Below are 20,136 nucleotides of genomic sequence, written 5' to 3'. Positions count from 1 at the left end.
TGGCCGTTTTCATTATGTATGTAACAACACATGGGGATGTCAGGAAAACTGTAGTCATGTCAATATCAGCAATGTTCCGAGACCTACTAGGCAGCCTTTTGGAATCACAGGTGCCAAACCAATGACTCTTCCAAATACAATTTTTTATTTTATTTGCAAATAAACACTATGTTCTTTATTATCTATTCATTATTTTATTTAGATTTAGGGGCTGTGTCCACCAAGGCATTTCTGCCGGCATACAGCACATGTTTTCTATTGTTTCCAATGGATGGTGTCGCTAGTCTCTTGCTACGAGGTTGTTAGAAGGCGTTCCTAGGTTTGGTTGTTCTAGTAACATTTATAAACAGACTTTGCAGTAACTGACGATTGACAGACGACGTAAGCTCTGCTGCTTTACTCCTAATGGTAGTAGCTCCCGGAAGTTGCTCATCATTTGCATAAAGTTGAGCAAATCTGAACCCCCACTTCCTGTCGCCATTGAAATGAATGACATCGCCTTACTTTGTCGCTGCTGGTGTGAACCCACAGTTAGTTAGCAGTATTTATTTATATTATAACATAATAAAAACAACCCAACTGCAGTTTGATTGATATTAATTGAAAAGTAAAAAAATATGATTGTTGAACATTTTTAAAAAGGGACTTATCTGTTGAACTCTTCAAATAGTATAAAGCAAAATTATTAAGAACATTCTCTCATAATTTAGTCTGAAGCCATCCTCTCTTCCATCAAACGCAAACAAGTAATATTATATTCCACACAACAATATTAAGTAATTTGAACAAATATCACTTTAGTTGTATGAGCAAAATACATTTAAGTAATGTTGACCAGACTTTTTTGAGTAAATCCAAACCACTCTGATTGTACCAGTAATTTTAAGTTAATTAAACTCAATATTTGTCCTACTCAATGGTCATTTTTGTTGTTGTACACAAATTATATACAGACTTCCTGCATGCAAGTAAAAACACAATGAGTAAACCAGACGAGAGGCATCTTAGTAGTGGCATTAGCACAGTTAATGCTCATTGAATGATTGAAAAGACATCATGGGCACGCATAAACCTCTCACAGCCTAAGCACATTTACCACTCTTCAAAACAACGGCAAGTCGGCAACCCTAAAACTAAAAAACTAAAAAACACAACAAACTCTCTTAAACCTCAAAGATAAATGAACAATAAGCACATTTACTTATTGAAAAACACTTAAAATAACACAAAATTTCGAAATGTACTGCCTAAATGCAGTCGTACGTACTGAAATCCCCCTCAACCAGTCATGTTGAATTAACTTGTTTATATTAAGTAAACTCAACAATAGGTCCAATATTATAGGATTTTGCGTTCTACTCAACAATGTTAAGTTGACCAGTCAAACACTTGTTAAGTAAAGCTGACAGATCTAAATTTTTAGTACAAATAACATAGTTAACTCCCGTTATTTCAGTTACTTGCATTCTTTATGTACTGTGAACATGGATGGGTGAAGTTAAAAAAACAGCAGCAACTTTTTGAGTGTATACGGAACTGTGTTATATGGCACTGTAGTGTACATACTTTTGCTTTGGCTCCTTGGTCTGAGACAGACTTCTCAAGCTGTTCCTTTAAGATATCCTGACTGGGCTCCATCATCCGTCACAGGACTAGTAGTAGAAGAAGAGTCAGGCAGACAGAAAAAAGAAAGATGCTCAATGTTAGTTAAATGAATATCAATAAATGGTAGTGTTTTTCATGGGTTAAATAAGCATTTGGGAGGTCAAATCATATGGTAATTTGTGGCATTACATAAAAACCAGGGTCACAGTTGGCAAATATGTCAACTTTCACAAGAATGGTGACCTACATTTTTTATAAGTAGAGATATAATATGTAGTTATTGGACTATAAATCATTTGATTGATACTTCTTGCCGAATTTACCAAATTGTCCTGCCTAAACCAAAAAAACAAATTACATGTGATCAGTATTAAAGCTTTACCATGGATGACCAACAGACACGGTTGATATCTCAACAACCAATGAGCAACACACAATAACATGTACTGGTACATATCAGCAGAACAAAAAACATTCTTCTCCCCTCGATCCACCAATGAATGTGATTGTTTACCTGACGTGTTTTGAGTCACTTATGTGATTATCATTACAGAGAGCAGTTGAACCCTCACAGAGCCAATCTTCATTTTTTCCAAGGGCCGCTTAATTATTCATGGCCGGGTCCTATTTGTGTCTATGAGCTCTGAGCTGCTGTTACTCCGCATGCTTAAACCTTGACAAAGCTGAAGCTAGATTGCCAGTTTTATGGGAGAGCATCTTGTGAAACAAACGCATTAAACACACAAATCATAAACCATGGTAACAATCAAAAACCATCATTCATTAAAATAACTCTAAACTCAACAGATAACAAACAGTAACAACGATATTAAAGCATAAATTAAAACAGCAAGAACTAAAACACTAATCTTTAAAAGAAATAAAAAATAAGAAACACAGAATTGAAAATGCCGTAATGCATCTTGGGAGCTTTCAAACTTTTGCAATATGGTCTGTTCAGAAAACACAGTGTTGTAAGCTGGGCAAACTTTCTGACGCATTTTGGCCAAAATCTTGAGAAACTAAGACGTCAACAAAATATTCTTTGTTAGAAACATGTTAAGGCATATTTGGTTAAGAATATGCAAAAGAATCATTTGACTCCTTTAACTAAAAACGCTATGTCCAAGTTACTTATTTATCTTTGTAGGGAGAACATTTTTCAAGTTGCAGTTTTTACAGTGTGGACCTATTTGACTGTTATATTGTTCAGCACTGGCCCTGAATGGCTTTCATTAAAAAATATCATTCATATACGACAACAAAACAAAAGGACAAGTGTGTAAGTCAGGGAGGTTAAGAGAAACTTTCTCTGGTTCTGCACACATACAGTACTATGCTAACCTACACATTTGTGACATTGAGAAATTGTTTTGTGATAAAGAAAAAAATTAAATACAATCAAAGAAAAATCTAATACAAAGCAGGCGTCTACCAAAAGTTTTAAAAAGGAACGACAGAATTTGATGACTCATCAGAAAAACATTGAAAATACATCACAATTACAAAAACACACAAGGAAACCAAGGTTGAATACATGACCAATTAAGAAGAGTCCTTTAAAACCAAGTGATGGACAAGGTTCCTCAGGGAGATCAATTCAGTTCAAACTACTTCTTCAAACAATTACGTAGTTTAAAACCAACATTGAGGTACTGATACGTAGTGAAAATAGGAAAATTGAAGTGGCATCATATTTTTAGATCCAAACAGTCAGATAGGACAAAGAAAATGATGAGGGATAAGTGGAAGGGATGAGATTAAAAAACTATGAATCTGTTAAAAAAACCTAAAACTAAAATCTGACAAGAGCCTTTGTGCTCTTTCATTCACAAATTTAATTCTTCAGTGCTACATTTTATATAAGATAATTACAAGTATATCTTAGAAGACGTAACTGAAAAGTAAAGGCAGATTGACAGAGGTGATCAAATGGCATAAAAAATATCGTAAAAAATTAATTAAGCGCCGCTGACACGGTGATCTCACTAATTACTGTAACCAGCTCAAACTACAAATTTAACAAATCATTTTACACTTGAATTATGGCTGTACAGAAATTAATTTGAAATGTGTGTATGTGAAAGAGAATAAATTAAAACAACTTCTCTGTTGCTAGAACACATCTCTGCAGTAAAGTATTTATAAAACACACAAGAAGCTGTTTGGCTGTTTGCCTTGATCTAAAACTAATGCATCAAAGTGAGAGAACTATTCAGTAAAACAAATATAAGATATATATATATAAAGATAAAGATCTAAATCTATAAAGATTTGTTATATGATTGAGAGAGGGTTTCACTATATAGCTTCATTAGCAAGTGAATAATGAACCGTCTGCTTTGCATAATTAAAGCCACGGCTTAACCAGAATGTAAAGAGGAACTGTAATTAGAAAGATATTACACAGCGCAAGTAATTATCGCTCTAATGCTCACATGCACAGGATCGCTTTTGTTGTATGCGATTCACCTGCGCTCGAACAGTGCTAAAACACAACAATAATATATTTCTTAAAATAATAAAATATTATTATGTTGGAGACTCAAGATTTGGACAGATTTAAAATGTTTAAATTACTATGATTTTATCTCAAACCATCAAAGAAAGACAGAAATCTTAAAAAGTATTGTTGTGATGCCTTGCAGAAATTCTGAATTTGAGTGTTCAGATTACAATCAATTTTACTTTCTAATTAAGATTAGAATTTGACATGCTTTATGTAAAAATATACTTTTCCAATCCAATGCTTTATTTTATTCGATAGAACAAAACTAAATAATTCCTTTAAATGCCTTTTCTAAAATAAAACAATATGCTGAATTTCTGTTGTAATTTATTTTTGCAAATTAAAGTTTTAGAGATCTTGTTATATTTGTTAAAAACTGAAGGAGAACACATAACACCAACATATAGTTCTTTTCAGGTTTTATAGTGTCATCACCTCATCACAAAGTAACCTAAGGGTATATTTTATGCTTTTACAAACTGCTGACTCATGTCTTTGTTTTTATCTTCATGAAATATCAGTTTTAGTTTTCAAGAAAAAAGATAAAAATCCAGTTGAGGTATTTAAATGCTTTAATGCCTTCGCTCCTTTCTCCATACTACAGTAAAACTTATTTTCTTTGGTTTAACAAATTATGAAAACAATCATGTTGTACACATGCTTACAAATGCTTTCAAATGCATTACATGACAATTTTTAAAATAGCACGTTAAAATAAAGCTTAGTAAATGTGAACAAGATGATCATGCGGTTTTTGGTATGTTTTGTATAGCACACAAGCACACACACGCATAATAATAAAAGGAATTTACTGTTTTTTTACAACATTATAAAAAAGACAATAATTAAAAAGAAAAAATAGAAAAGGAAATTAAAATAAACACATTTCTCTTAAAACATGGTTATGATTTCAAAAACGGCTGTTTCATTTTCTCCATCGATCTCATCAGTATGCAAGCGAATAATGAAATGTCCGCCATGCATAATTAAGATGATAGCTTAACGGCAATGTAAGATATAAAGAAGGAACGGCTATAACCAAAAAAAAAATGACACAGAGCTACCAATTACAGTGCGCTAATATTCACGAGCCAAACGAACTTGTGTCTTTAGGCAGAAAATCGGGCCGAATGAGACGGATACGGATAATGATCTCTGCGCTGTAATTAACAACGGCTCAGTGAGATTTTGAGCGGAATCTCAAAGCAGGAGACGTGCCGAGACACAGCTCCACAGCGGGCAGAAAACTCCCATACCAAGGACAAGATCTCCCAAGGTTTCTCATACGCATCCAGATGCCCACACAGTGTTCCATGCAGTTGCCACAAGATTTCCGGTCTTAGCAGTTCTTAAAGGGTCAAATGAGCTCTGGAAACTGTGAAGTAGACTTTTGCCTAAAGCTGGCGATGAAGCTGAAGAAATATAAGAGACGTGATAGATACCATCCACAGGACAATGAGTAATGCAGGAAAGCAGTGTTTCATGCAAAACACCATTGCAAAATCAAATCCATGTTAAGAAAATAGTTCCACAAAAACAACACGCAATCAGAATCCTGAGGAACGAAACCAGACGCCATGTGAGACAACCTTGCAGAGGAGGCCTGAAGACCAACAGCACAAAAAATCCAAATCGAAAGTAGCAAAAACTCCCTGACGTCCCAGACTAAATTGTGCAAAACCGCATGCGGGAAGAAAAAGACGTAGAAGACCCTTCCTCTGCTTCGTTTCTACAGCATGTCACATTATGATGAGATCAAGAATGCAAAACAGGCCGGTGATTAAGAGAAGCCACACAGAGTTGGCCGGATAGTAGCAGCGAGAATGCAGGCAGCCGGGCACATCCAACGATGACGGTCCCTGGTGCACGACTCTGGCCAAGGCAGCATTGGCATTCCTGGGTCCTGGAGAAGCATGTGCTCTCCCGTACCTACATACGCATTTACATTTCCTTCTGAAGCATATCGCCACATCCCTCTCCCTCTCTCTTGAATCTGCACTACGCTGCTAACATCACGAATGACTCCTCACACTCCTGTGGGGGAAGAAGCAAAGCTGGCAGCTCTTCAGAGGGGCACACACTCAGCCAAGTGGGCAGGGCGGCACCGAATCGCGGGGGGACAACCGGGAGCGTGTAACTTCCCCCTAAATGAGGCTTAAAAGACATTGACATTTGCATTTCTCTTTGTTTTGCACTAATGTATTCAATTTGCTGTTGTTTTAGAAAACTGCCTTCTGCTGCCGCCCGTTTGAAAAGGCGATTTATTGTGCCAGTCTCCCCATATCCACTACCCCCCCCGCATCACCAGCTGCTGCCAAGTTTTCTCACTCATTGGCCACAGCTTGCAATTGTTTTCAAAGGGTATGGTGCATGCCCGTCGCCCGTGCCAGTTAAGAAAGGAATAAAGAGAATAGAGGACAAACAAATACAAATATTAAAAAAAATATCTTCGTAAATTATGGGAACACTCAGACAGACGCAGGCACTCATAAATTATATGCTTAATTTGCATATTCCTGGCATAAGACATTATGCAAATAGCAGACAATTTGCATAATGGATTCCTCTTGTTGCCCGAGTTGCCTTGCGCTCCTCTTTATTTAATAAGGAAAAAAACTAAAAGATGAGAAAGTGAAAAGAATGTCGCATCGAGCGTTGCTGGGGTTGTATGCCAGTGTCACTCTTCTCTTACAAACACACGCATTGCTTATCAGCAACACAAGGACAAACTTGCCAGAGAATGGCGAAATAAAACAGTAAAAGTCAATTACAAAAAAGACTACCTTGCATAGATGCATCACCAGATTAAAAGCTAATAACACCACATTAACAGGAAAAACAGACTGGTGTTGCGCTAAAATAAGACGAATGCTGATGTGTATGTACACGTCTTAATGAGAGCGAGTACACTGATGCAGCCGGACTAATTAATTGCAAAAGGTTGACCGAGCCGAGCAGAAATCACTTTATTAACTCATTTAAAATGCTCCGGTGTTTTTAGCCTCGTCAGCTCCAAATAGAAAAAAACAGCGGAGATGAAAGTTGAGTATCTGATAATTACTCATTTGATAATTACTTTATCAAATACGACAGACCCTGTTAATTAAGTAATAAACCGCAGAAAGATTTCCAGCGTTGTTAACGCACAAAAAAAAGGATAATTATGCACAGAATTAAGTTAACCGTTTAAAATCAATAGCATCGTTGTTTTTTCCCCGACTCTCGTGTTTTAACTGCACTATAGAATAGTGAATAGGTGAATAGATTAAAATGCATTTGCACATTTAGCAAATTTATCCTAATCAAATCCTTTAGGATAACAATTCAGGAGACCTGGTGTGAGTAAATGGTTCACTAAGATGGAGTGGAAGAAGATGAAAAAACAACAAAGGAGGTGGTTACCAAAAGGAATTGATTATTTATAACCAAATGTCATGCAACATTCTGCAGAGGCATTAGACAGCAAACGTCAACCGCGATCAGCTATAGTCCAATAAGCAGCCTCCTTTCCCAGAGTGCAGAAGAGCTGTGGCAGTGCTCGCTCAGGTCTACACCACAGATGCTGGGCAGCAGGGCTTTGAGTACCCGCATGGAGGGAAGGGCGAGTCGTGCGGGCGATGCCAGGCTAATGGGGTTGCGGGGGCACGCAGCCGGTAGCAGAGGTAGCCAGCCTACAACAGACGTTACGAGCAATTCATCAGCTTTTAGAATCAATTAACCCGTATGTTAATTAATGTCAGGCTTATAGAACAAAGTTGGGGGGGCGGTTGGGGGTTGTGCTGGCAGAGCTGAACGACATGGAGGGGAGGGTGCGAAAAGACGAGAGGAGGATAGGGGATGGGCGAGCGCGAGAAACAAGCTTCAAATGCGGATTGTGGCAGTGAAAAGCTGGCACGGTGCCATCCACTCAGTGGTAGCGCCAAGGCGAAATGGCGTTCACTCTGGGGGGGGGCGAGCGGGTAGACACGAAACAAACATGACGACTTGCGCCATTTGGCTTATATTGGCAAGGGAGAGCGGATGTTAAGCGACACGTATCCAACAAATATCAGAAGTAGGATAGCCGTTGGGGGCTCCTGAGCACGATTCTAAACTTACGAAAAGGAAGGGAACAACATCTGCTGCTCATGATTACGGAGGTTACAAAACATCAAATTTGAAGACGTTGATAATGACTGCCTGGCACCGGACTGAAAGAGACGACACAAATCTCCCCCCAGCATCAATGACACAAAGTACAGCAATGGACAAAAATGGCAGTCACACAGAACCTACCCCACAGGATTGAAGAGAAACTAAGTACGCAGGCTGCCAACGGTGGCGCTGTCCACTGCCTGGCATCGGAGGTGGGGCAGAAGGAAGCCCCTCCCTCTCTCTTCCTCGCTTACTTCTCTCCTCCAGCGCAATTCCCTGTGCCAAGCAGGCAGTCTGCCAGCTAGGCAGCAGATGCCATGCCAACTTCCGTGCTCGCAAACAGGGCGCAGATGTCGGAAGACGGGGTGGATACGCATGCCATATTTCCGAAAGAATGATTCGCAGCAACGCATTCCCGGAGATGCCAACGCGAAAACGTGTTTTTATTAAACAGGATGCCAGGATCGCAGCAGTGGCATCTCACGGGTAAAGATGGAAAATCCACTAGATCGGCGAACGTTTGCCGACGTACCCGATGCGGTTCGGCTGGCAAAGAAATCTGGAATGAAGAACAAACAAAAGGCAATGGGGGCGCGTTTGGTGACTAATTAAACACAGAAAAGTTTGCACAGCTAATTAGCACGACGGATTCATTAAGGCGACGGGGCTGCTTTGAATGAAAAAAATTTGCGAAGACAAAACAAACTAAAGCGGCAAGCTGTTGTGCGAAAAGGGGAGGCATGTAACGAGGTTTCATCTTTTTGTGCCAACCGCACTCCCCCTTAACTACCTGATTTTTTTCTCTATACAAACCACCACCTCTTGTCAACCGCATACCAACCATTGCAATGGAGAACGTCTTCTACGGGCATTGCGGCTTCAGCGCTGCCAATCGGCTGCTTTAAACGCGAGAGGACCTAGGGGATGGTGCCAACGGCAGAACGGCAGCTGTTTAAAAATACTAAACACAATAAAGGGGGAAAAAGAGAAACAGCAAACATGAGGATGCATACTAATGAGCCACAACATAAAATTATAATCAACCAACCAGATGGGGATTAATTTATGCGTTTCATCTTAACGAGGCATTAACCGGTTTTAATTTCGCTCAACGGAGAAGATCATTGGACGTTTCATTAGTTTCTTCCAGGAAACGGACTTTCAAACATTTCTAAACCACAACTTATTAAAGGGAGAAGAATACAATGACAAGAAGCATGAAACTCTACTCGAGCAGCAAGCAAATATACGTCAGAATGGGAAGGAGGCAGGCGTGTGCGATTTATCTAAATTCACGGCAATCACCAGGGAGATGAATGGCTAAGACTGTAGATTCTTTACTGCATCATCCAGTATGGGAGACGAGAGACCGGGGGGTGGCACCCACAACATCCATGCAGGAACTTAGTGGAGGGGGCACAGAATCACACCATCAGACTCTTTTGGAAGGCGGTTACCTCTAGACCAACCCGTCTGTAATGCCAAAAGGGGCAGGGGGGCTATGGGAACCTTTTTGGCACCCCTCCCGTCCCCTCCCTGTTTTACATGCCCTCTACTTGCCACCCAATGAAAAAAACCAAACTCCTCCCGTTCGTTTTGTTTTTGTTTTGGGTATATAACCGGGCACAACGCAGAACTAGCCATTTCTGAGAGCTGGTGCTGGTACCTGCAGGGTTCGGAGGAACATCGCCCTGGCACCACGGAAGACAGCGGGCATCGGGCATACAGCCAACCGTAGCCACCGCCGCAATCAGCGAGAGTGGATGATTTCGTTAAGTTCGTTTTCATTGATTAAAATGCAAGGCGAAAATTAAAACGGCAATTAGCGCGGGGGAAGGAGGCTCATCAACGCGCATTAATGACGAGTGGATACTCCAAACTAAAACTTTCGGTTCTCGTGCCTCTGGATTTTTGTTGGACAAAGGGGCACGGTTGTGGAATATGAATAATTGAAGAAGTCATCCAAAGGGAGGGATTATAAGATCTTTGTGCTTCCTACACTGCCTTGGCATAACCACCAAGATGACAGAACCAAGGCTGCCACCAGGAAGGATAGGCTGGGCAAATGGTGGCATCTTTTTGGGCATGGTCAAGGCGATCGATTAACAATCCGTCGCGCATTCAATTAGTGAATTAATTCGTTATTCTTGTTGTGTGTTTTTCCGCTTTTTTTTTTATTGTCGCCGCGGAACACGTGTGGATATAATCGTTTGGAGCTAATGAGGTTTGGATGATCTGTCTTTTATTTTAATTCCATGGGGGAAGTTAATTGCGTCTCGTCCTCATTATACAAATGGATTACAAAAAAAACGAAGAAAAGAAACTGCTGGCAGAAACAAGGAGGGAGTGGGGGGAGAGAGAGAGAGGCAAAAGGAAAAGAAAGGGAGAATATTTTCCTTCTTTGTGAGCCAACATACACATAATACCACATGCAAACAAGCACAGAAAAGCAACTGCAATGCTTGGCTATGCTAGTCTCTCATAAGTCCTTCCCAGGAAAACTCAGCATGTCTCTCCCTCTCTCCCTGCTCACTGCAGCCAAATCCTTCAAATGCCAAGGACCTCTGCTTTCCCTGGATGTGGATATTACAAAACATGGGCGAGAAAAAATGCTGCACAGGATTTAATTTCTGCCGATTGGATATTACCGTCCTTATTAAAATGCTTCGTTTTCTGCTGTTATTAGTGCCGAGCTTTGCTATAGAGGCGCCGTTTGCGGGCGAAGCAAAATGAAGAGGAGACAACAAGAGACCTATGGCAGGGCACCTGCTAATGTCCTCGGCGCTTAATCATCGTACAGCAGAATGGTTTTATGCATATTTCATTTGCATATCATTAAATCGCTAAGGCATACTGGCAACTGGCAGCGGAGCACAGGGAGTGGGGAAATGAGGAGCGCAAAGTGTTAAAAAAAGGAAAGATCAAACTCATTATGCGATGGCAATCTTCAAAGCTGCGTGCCTGCTTTCCGGCATCCTGCCAATTCATTTTAATTCAACGTTAATTAAAAAAAAGAAGGAGGGGCTCGCTCTGCCTGTCATATGCGGATTAATTGAGCGTCTTCGAAGGAACGAGAGTACTGTTTATGCGCCGAGTGAATGCAGATACATGCGTTTCGTAATCACCGGATTAATTTTGACGAAACAAGGCCAAATATGCCACTTTTACACGTAAAGGAAAAGTATACCTGTACACTCAGTGTTTGATGCAATCGTTTACAGAGTGGTACACGTTTAAACAATGTTTTCAATTATGTTTATCAAGGAGATAAGGGGATATTTGATTTTATTAACTGTGAAATATTAAATACGTTTGATGCAAATGTGTGGATGTGGGAAGTTTGCAACGGGTGCCCGCTTGACCGGGCAGCGGGAACTGACAACGTGGGTATGGAGGGAATAGCGTGGGAATTGCTGGGGGCATTGTGTTTCAGGCTTTCGGTAGTATGAAACAAATCCAACACACTCACGTCTGCCCCTCTGCCAACCACCTATCAAACAGACTATGCGCATAATCAGTATGCTTGCCGAGACCTTGATTGCCTGTATTAAATCATTTGGCGAAATTGATCCTTTGTTTCTGGTTAAATATGCTCGGTGTCATTATGTCTGGCACACTGTCATGTAGAAAGAATATAAAAGAGCTGCTTGTTCCCAATGCAAATGTGCATTCACACACACACGCTTACATGGACTATTAATTAAGGGATGAGATGACCTATGTAAGAAAATGAATTTGACTGGGCCCTTTAGCCGAAAAAAAAAACAGACTAATATATATATATAATTTATAACAGTATACAAAAATAACAATTATTTATAAAAATATACAGGTATATGAAAGTCATTGACAAAAAAAATCATGTGGAACGCACAAAATCTACAGGATATAAATGTTGTCAAAATCATTAGAAAAAATTAAGAATTTATATAGATTTACACTCATCGCTCCGTCTGCTCTTAAATACCTTAAGTAATCGCAAACGGCAAAATCCCTATAGCCGGAGTGCCCACGTCTCACCTAACAAAGCCCCGGGTGGTGCTTAAAATATGCTAATTCTCAGAGGATGCAGAACGCGCAATTAACCATGTTTATGAAACTGTAATGAGAGCTGTGGGGCATGGGGGTGGCGCGTTGGCAGAAAGAGCCCGCTCGCAGCGGGTATCCGCCTGGCGCTTTTGAGCCATGATACATGCAGATGTCGCTGTAGTTCTTCCAAAAGCTCACAAGAACGAAAAGGGAGGGGGGTAACGAGGACCTCGTTTGGCATCAGACACACCTCAACCGTATGTTTTTTAATAGTGTGCGGGTGTGTGCCGGAATGGGGGGAGGTATGGCCGCAGGGCCGTGTGAAGTTGAGACAAGTTTAACAGGAGATCCATGTATGTAGCAATGTGATAAAAACAGCATTATTTATGCATCGCCTAAGTAAAGTACAAGTGACGGGGTGTCTTTTATTCTGCCGAGCACGTCACATGGAGCAGACATTATGCAAAGTGGCCTCATTAATATGCATAAGCAGCCTTTTTATTATGCAGACCTGCACTAAAGCAATATTGTTTGGAGGAGCAGATATGCTCTTGCTACAGTAGGAGAGTGTTATCTTTCTCCCTCTCTGAGCACTTTAAAAATATTTAATGATCGACTACTCGATTTATAGAAAAGAAAACAAGGAAATTCATGTTTGGGCAGGCAGATTGACTGTATACACCTAAACCTGTATGCTGTATGCTTCAACAACTGGCATGTACGATTGCACTTCGAGATAGTATATCCTGATGAATTACATCAAATAACACAAAAACCCTGAAGCAGGATCTTTGGACAGTATGAAAAATGAGGCAATAAACCAGCACTGAGTGAAAAACCATTAAAGCGGTTTAACAATGGAGAAAGGGAAATATATCTCCGAACAAACTGCTGTTAATGTCCAGCTCATTAGTAATCAAAAGCGTGTGCATAGCGCAGAAAGAAACTCTTAACTTAGAGTCCAAACCGAGCTGTGGTGGGTCATACTGAATGGGCTTTGCCAATGATTGACAGAAGCTGAGAAGTCTGCTTTCAGTTCTCTTTTTGGCTAACTCTGCCCTCCAGAAGCATTTGACCTTGTCAGACACCGTAATGCCATGTTCTCCTTATCTACAGAGCTCGTGGATCTCTCTGCAAGCGGCCTTTTATGAGTCTCAGTGAGATCCTAGACTTACATCTCCATTGTTGGATGTTGCTGCAGTCAAAGGGTTTGGAATTGATTAACTTCATAGGAGCTACACCAGCACAAGTGTTGCATCAGTCCAGAACGGACTCAAATGCTGTATAACATCAGAGTATTGGCAGTGTGTTTGCTGACACCGTGTTTTAACCAAACCGAAAATTTCCATTCCTACAGCGTGCAATGTGGGATCAGAGGTGCTCCTTTAAGTAAAAAGAGCCAATTGTCTTTTAATAGTAGAAATCGATTGTTTCCTTTATGACATTATATAGTACATGTAATTTGAGTTATCCTGTGCTTTAAAGGAATGTCCTGGTTTAAACGCTTTATACATAGTAGCTGTCCGTCCAAAAACTTGGATGTCCAAATTTGCATTTTTCAGCAAATTGAAAAAACAGTCCTTTTAAAAAGATTAAATACTGTGTTATAGAAGTTGACAACAAGCACATTTTAATACTTTTATAGGTTAGATATTTGCAGCATCCAGTGACAAACATAAAAGGTGACTAATAATGATGATTTACGGCAAAGAAATAAAAATCACGAAATATTGAGAGGTTTCAGGAGGACAAAAGCGATATATTTGTTAACAAAAAATTAACCTCTATTGGGCAACTGGTGTATTATTTCCCCACAGATTTCAATAGTAACCTAATGACTGTCAACACATTTTTTGTGGATATTATAAAACCCAGAATATTCTTTCAATAGCTTTATTGAGATACAAAAGGCAATTGAGGCTGTTTGAACACATCAAATGTCTAAGCATGGATACTTACAGCTCTTCTACTAGATACTTCTGCCCAACAATACAGCGACTCTATGTCTCCAACATCGATTTGTAGCTCAGAAGTTCCTCTTTCATAGCTAAGGAGAGTTCTCTGTTGTAATTTGTTAAAGTATCAACTTTGTCTTTGATGTTCCTCCCAGAAATCTGAGAATAGATAAAACAGACACAATTTAGTGACCGAAAAATTAGATGACAAATGTTTCGTACTGTAATCTCTTACGTTTGATTCTGAACTTTAGAGGGTTGGAACACGGGTGATGTATCAAGGGTCACCAAACTTGCTGTACTGCTCAGAAGTTTCTCTTTCACCGCTTATGAGAGCTCCCAGCTATTTTTTTTGAAGCATCAACATTGTCTCAGATGTTCCTTCAAAAATCCTGGGGATAAATGAAAACAGACAAAAGACACAATTGTTGACATATAGAATAAGAATAGCGCTATAAAATGAATAATGGTGGCAGAGGTCAGATACTTCAGGGTTGTACAAATCAGAATAAAATGTGGGAAACCGGCACAATAAACTGACCTCATATGGGATATTCTTTCCCATGGGGTGGCTTTCCCCCTAAAATGATCGGAAGCACAAAAAGCGAGCAGTTTGTCTCCCCACATAACTGTCTGTATTTTTCTAAAGTGACCTTAAAGCGCTGCCCTTTTCAATGTTCTCTCTCCCCTTCTGCTCGACACGGCTAATGAGGGAGCTGAGTGGAAGGGTTTGAGTCGGACCAAGCAGTGGCACTGTAAGCCAACCTACTGTACGTGCCTCCTGTATGCTGTTGCTTCACCTCCTGGCCTTTCACATTTGTAGGCCGAGGCTGCACGAATGGCTCATTCTAAAGCTGAAATCTGCAGTCCCCCTGCAGCACCAGCAGTGTAGTAACATTTGTCTCTTTAACTGCTGCCCAAGTAGCAGGCTGCACGTGAATTGGTTCCTGGTAATTCTATCAGATTAGTATTAATACGGCATAGCTGAGGCCGCAGAGGTCACCTGCATGTCTCCACGGCATGAACTTGTGTGAAGGTCAACTGTCAATCATCATCCACAATATGACGATAAGCCTTTAGAACCAAAAGATGCTATTGGTCATGATAATGACTATCTGTCCCAAAACCTAGTGAACTGTCTTTATGTCTGCTACCTTTATGGTCGGCTGTCTTTTAAGGGCAGTGTTTTAACTAGAATACATTTGTAAACTCAAATACAAATGTAAAGTATCATGCAATGTATGTCGCTTTGGATAAAAGTGTCTGCAAAATGCATAAATGTAAATAGAGCATTCCAATATTGTCAGGAGATATCAAGCCTCTAAGGCTGGACATACTTCAGTGGTTCTGTGTTGTCAGCCTGGATTTACTGCTCAGCGGTTGCTTTTTCGTAGCTTTCGTAGTTCTTAGTGTTATCTTTATTTTAGTAAAGATTTTCTAAATTTATAAAAAAAGACAATACAAGTACGAGTAAAGAGATATATATTACTCACGTGGATGACATTCGTCAGATAATCTGGTATTAGAAATATTAGATAAAAAAAATTCATACTGAAATCTCTAATGTTTAACTGCTGAATCTAGAAGACGCTAATAAAGATGTTGAAATAATAGTTTACACAAAAATAGAACGATGGTAACCAAACCACAAGTAAAAGTAATTATTATTGTTTTATAAGTGTTAACTGCTTTTCATCTTTCTGGTGAGTTTTTTTGCACTCATATGAAAGTTTTTATAAATTGGAAATCAATATGTTTTTTTTTATCTAAAAACATTTATCATTTATCTAACACAGTTTAAATGTTTCTTTACACATAAAATATTATAGATGGACATGTATTTTAGAAAGGGTACCCTAACAAAAGGTTAATCTAATTTGGGGGTCCATGGCATCATCTAGATTGAAAAACCCTTCTTTGAGTGACAATGGAAAAAATATATAAGGTGTCATAATAACGAATATTATCGTTTGTTTTAGATGCACTGCAATGTGTATACACGCTTTAAGGTTCTAAAACGTTGTATTTTCCAAATGGCCTGCATGTTTGTATCTCCTCTTTGCCCCACCTCTCGGTAACGCGCAGATTTTTAACAAAGCTCATTGCTCTGAAAAGCGAGTTGAGCTATGATTGGCCAGTTAACCAGTGCGTGGTGATTGGTCAAATACTGCAAGCGTGTGACAAAAATCTCTTGCCTCTTACCATTTTTGGAACATCAGGTTCATAAGCAATTGTACTGACAGGTACACCCAACTTTTTTGCATTTACATTTGAGCGATCTTAAGTCAAATCATACCATGAACTCACGTAGATGTGTGGGGGTGTGGTTACACGAGGTGATTCAGGCAGGTCTGGGTGAGCATTCGCTTTTTGATACAATGCATCTTTTTTTACGACACCATCATACGTGTCTAATACATGCATAGGCAATTTAAAACACACCAAAGACACAGAAAAACGTGCCATATGACCCCTTTAACACAAATGTTAAACTTTTGATAATTGACAATTGTGTTCTTCATGGTTGTAATATCAATATAATGCCTTAAAGTATTGTCTACATAGCAACGTTAATAATCACAACTGTGAAGGTTTGAAGAGCTTTTAGTTATAACAGAAATTAATTGTGTGAGATTACAAGTATGTCGACTAAATACCCCAATCTGTGCAGAATAAAAGGTAAAACCAAAGCTTCTAAACGAATGGTCTGTACTCTATATGACCTGATCTGTTGAATACTCGGTCTCTTTGACACGTTTTATTTGGTATGTGGGAAGTGTCTTGATAAATTAGTCAAATTGACAGTACTAAGCAGGTGCTATAAGAAGCTCCGACTAACCAAGGCTGCTCATTTTAGCTGAGGCTAGGCAGATCTGTCACAGGTGCATAAAGATTGAAAACACGCCATCAGAGCTATGGCCAAAACACTCAGATAAGAGCGTTTACTTTCATAAACCAGGAACCAGAAGATTTTACTTCTCAAGCGTGTGTATGTGTGTAGAAACGTCAAGTACATGCGTGGGCGTAGCGTGCGCGTCAGAGTGTGTCTTCAAATCTGCAGGTTTGCATGTCGTCCCACCGGGCCTGAAGTCAGTAGCTGGCAGGGGAGTCATTACAGGCACACCTCTGACAGTTCATTCCCTCATTAAAGCGGGAGGATGCCTGTAGTCCACACCATCTGTCTCCCTCGCCACTGGGGCTCTACTTCTCATGCTGGCAGACATCTTCCTTTTCCCCAAACACAGAGCTCAAATCCCAGATTCACTACAATGGAACATGCGGCAAGACTTGGGAGCTTGGTTTGGTTTGCAATAGACAACAGTCACCGTGAGCTAGGGCTAAATCAAAGGATTCAACCTGCCGAACAGAGTAGGCCTGGAACAGCACTTATCTGAATATAATCTGGTCCAGAGTGTGAGCTTTACACTCAAACTCCTGTTGTATTCTGAGGTCTACTCAACATGGCTTTGACTTCCTGCATCACTGAGACTGTAGCTCTGTTCAAAAACCTACCAAGACAGCATTTTGAGGCATCATAAGTACACTTCCAGCACAAAATAAGATACCTTGTTTTGTCCAGATTTTAAAGCAGCATTGCATCTGTCCTCTGTGGATAAGGGAACCCCAGAATGCATTTCGGGAAGCTCTGTGAAAAAACGAAATGTCAGAGAACTTGACATAAATGTTGATGACAAAAATATACTATCTTTTCATTTAATACTAAAAGAGTATTAATAAAAATAGATTTAGAGTACTATATTGTAAATCTCCATTGGAATGAATTTCATCCTGTGTGGTGTTTAAGCAAAGTTGCACTGTATATAAATACTTTCAAGTCGGTCCTTTGTAAGGTTGTAAGGTTAAAATCTGACTGTGTGGTCAGCAGACAGCAAGCCGTGCTTCAGAACAGAGCTTGTGTCTTTACACCTCGATTGTTGTCACAACATAAAAATAAGCATGCTAATCTTTCATACAGCTACAACTGCCAAAAACGCACCGTGTTGGACTCAGTACCTAATCTCCTCAATCACATCTGACTTGTGTTCGTTTACCCTGACACCTGCAAGTGTGCCAGGCTCCCATGCACAAAGCCAGTGCGTTCCCAAGGGCTGATGGGTATTCGCTGATCTAATAATGCCCGAGTGAACTGTTGAATCACTCTGTCACTCCGGCTGGGCCTAGCCCAGCGCCGCCTGTCACCACATTAAATAACATGTTCTTCAAAACGCACAGGCATGTCAGAAAAACACCATCCAAGTCTCGGACCCCACCAAATTAGATCGGGCTGCACGCCTGACAGAAAAAAGGCCAAGACGATGCACAGAGGCCCCGGTGTATGACCTCTGACTGCTGCATAAATGTTCCTGCTATGTCTGCATGTTAGCTTAAAGGGCAATGACAGACTTAATTGGATCAGAGAAAATGCATCTTGCAGCATTCTGGCAAATTCGGGAATCCTGCGGACGTGGTAGCCAATTTAAACATGGGGACCCCGAGACACACAGGCCCGCATATGTAGCTGCTTAAATACAATACGCAGGAGACCCACTTAAGCCGACTCGAATCGCGAATAAAACCTCAACGTAAATAAAACTAACATGTACTCCACAGAGCTGTCCCTTTTCCAACCAAAACCTTTATAGAGCTGACACAGTTCACAACCGAGAGTAGTTCAGCAAAGCAAAGAGGGGGAAAAAGACATTAGATCCACACAGCTGCGGCCTTGGACGCAGAAGCTATTTCTAACGTGTGAAAAGACTTAGAAAAACATCTGCGTGCTATGATGAAGTGTACCAGCGGCTGGTTATTTTTCCAGAGCAGATGTACCTGTTTATGTTCGAGCTGAGAACGTGAGTGTTTGTTGACCGCCGGTGTTAGATCTACCGAGGCCTCTGTGCTCTCTCCATGTGTCGCCAAACGCTGAAGATTGTGTCAGCGTACCTTCTTTATGAGTATTGTACCTGTGCTGTGCGAGACCTGGTTTAGCCGTGTCTCTTGCCTCGCTGCAAGAGTTTGTAGTGGATATGTAACATAAGCAGATAATTCAGCCTCAAATCCAGTCTCTCTTGAAGTTCCTTCGGGGGAAATCAAAGCAGAGCTGAAAGAAATCATAAAATAATTTTAATGGTTTCAAGATTATGGACATATGGACATTGCTGAGCACTAGAGGGAATTGAGCAAACTTTTCCTTCGGCGCTTCCGCCAAAAGAATTAACAGTGTTTTCAATGCGGGCGCTGAGCGTTGCTTATATCACAGCGAGAACAAAAAGAGGAAATGTGCATTTTACAGCGTACACTGCTTTTATTCCTCGCGCTCTCTGTAATTTTATGGCCTGGCTTTTGTGTCCCTACTTGGAGGAAATGGTTCATTAAATAGGAATGCCAATTTTTTCCTTTTATTTTTTTTATGCGGTGCACAGGGATATTAACCAATCTGTAGCAAGAGTGAAAAGCCAGACTTCCTCCTGGCTGAAGCTTACTGGTCATGCTGGCTTCATTATAGCACAGGATTCCAGCAGAGTGAGAGAGCAGGAGCTGGAATACAGAGATGGGACATTAGGGAATGTTAGGGAGAAATTTCAAGCTAAAACCAACTTCTACCTGGTTTTCCCTGATTTCACATTTTGGAGCAGATACTGGCCAAAAATGAGTTATTAAGCTGCTTCAAACTGGTTCTAGACCAGCAAAAAACAGCTTCCTGCTTAACCACGCTAAATTCAAATAATCGCCCGAATGCAAACGATTAGAAGCACTGATTACAAGTAGGGTCCATAAATCATCAATGAGAGGCCACGCAGCATAAGTGCCAAAGATTCACACCGGGATAGCGCAGCGCTTGATTTGTTAATAGTGTACATAATGGCGGCCATTTTCGCAATCCGCATTAAATCATAGAGCGCCGGC

The 20,136-nt window shown here is 40.3% G+C and overlaps 1 protein-coding gene across 2 annotated transcripts in view; it reads right to left on the bottom strand.

The window, feature by feature from the left end:
- The window catches only part of LOC130427330 (polyamine-modulated factor 1-binding protein 1), a 149,096-nt gene that overhangs the window by 109,784 nt on the left and 19,176 nt on the right, over positions 1–20,136 (bottom strand). For both annotated transcript variants that reach the window (XM_056754711.1, XM_056754720.1), the window contains exons 3-7: positions 19,060–19,330; positions 17,799–17,878; positions 14,468–14,624; positions 14,237–14,391; positions 1,567–1,652 (exon numbers count right to left, since the gene is read on the bottom strand). In XM_056754711.1, the coding sequence (XP_056610689.1) occupies positions 1,567–1,641 (75 nt within the window). In that variant the 5' untranslated portion in view covers positions 1,642–1,652; positions 14,237–14,391; positions 14,468–14,624; positions 17,799–17,878; positions 19,060–19,330. The remainder of the gene's footprint in view (positions 1–1,566; positions 1,653–14,236; positions 14,392–14,467; positions 14,625–17,798; positions 17,879–19,059; positions 19,331–20,136) is intronic.

Source organism: Triplophysa dalaica, chromosome 1 (genome assembly GCF_015846415.1).
Source record: "Triplophysa dalaica isolate WHDGS20190420 chromosome 1, ASM1584641v1, whole genome shotgun sequence".
NCBI lineage: Eukaryota > Metazoa > Chordata > Actinopteri > Cypriniformes > Nemacheilidae > Triplophysa > Triplophysa dalaica.
Note: the sequence above shows the minus strand (reverse complement) of the source record. Positions and strands in the feature narration are given on the sequence as shown.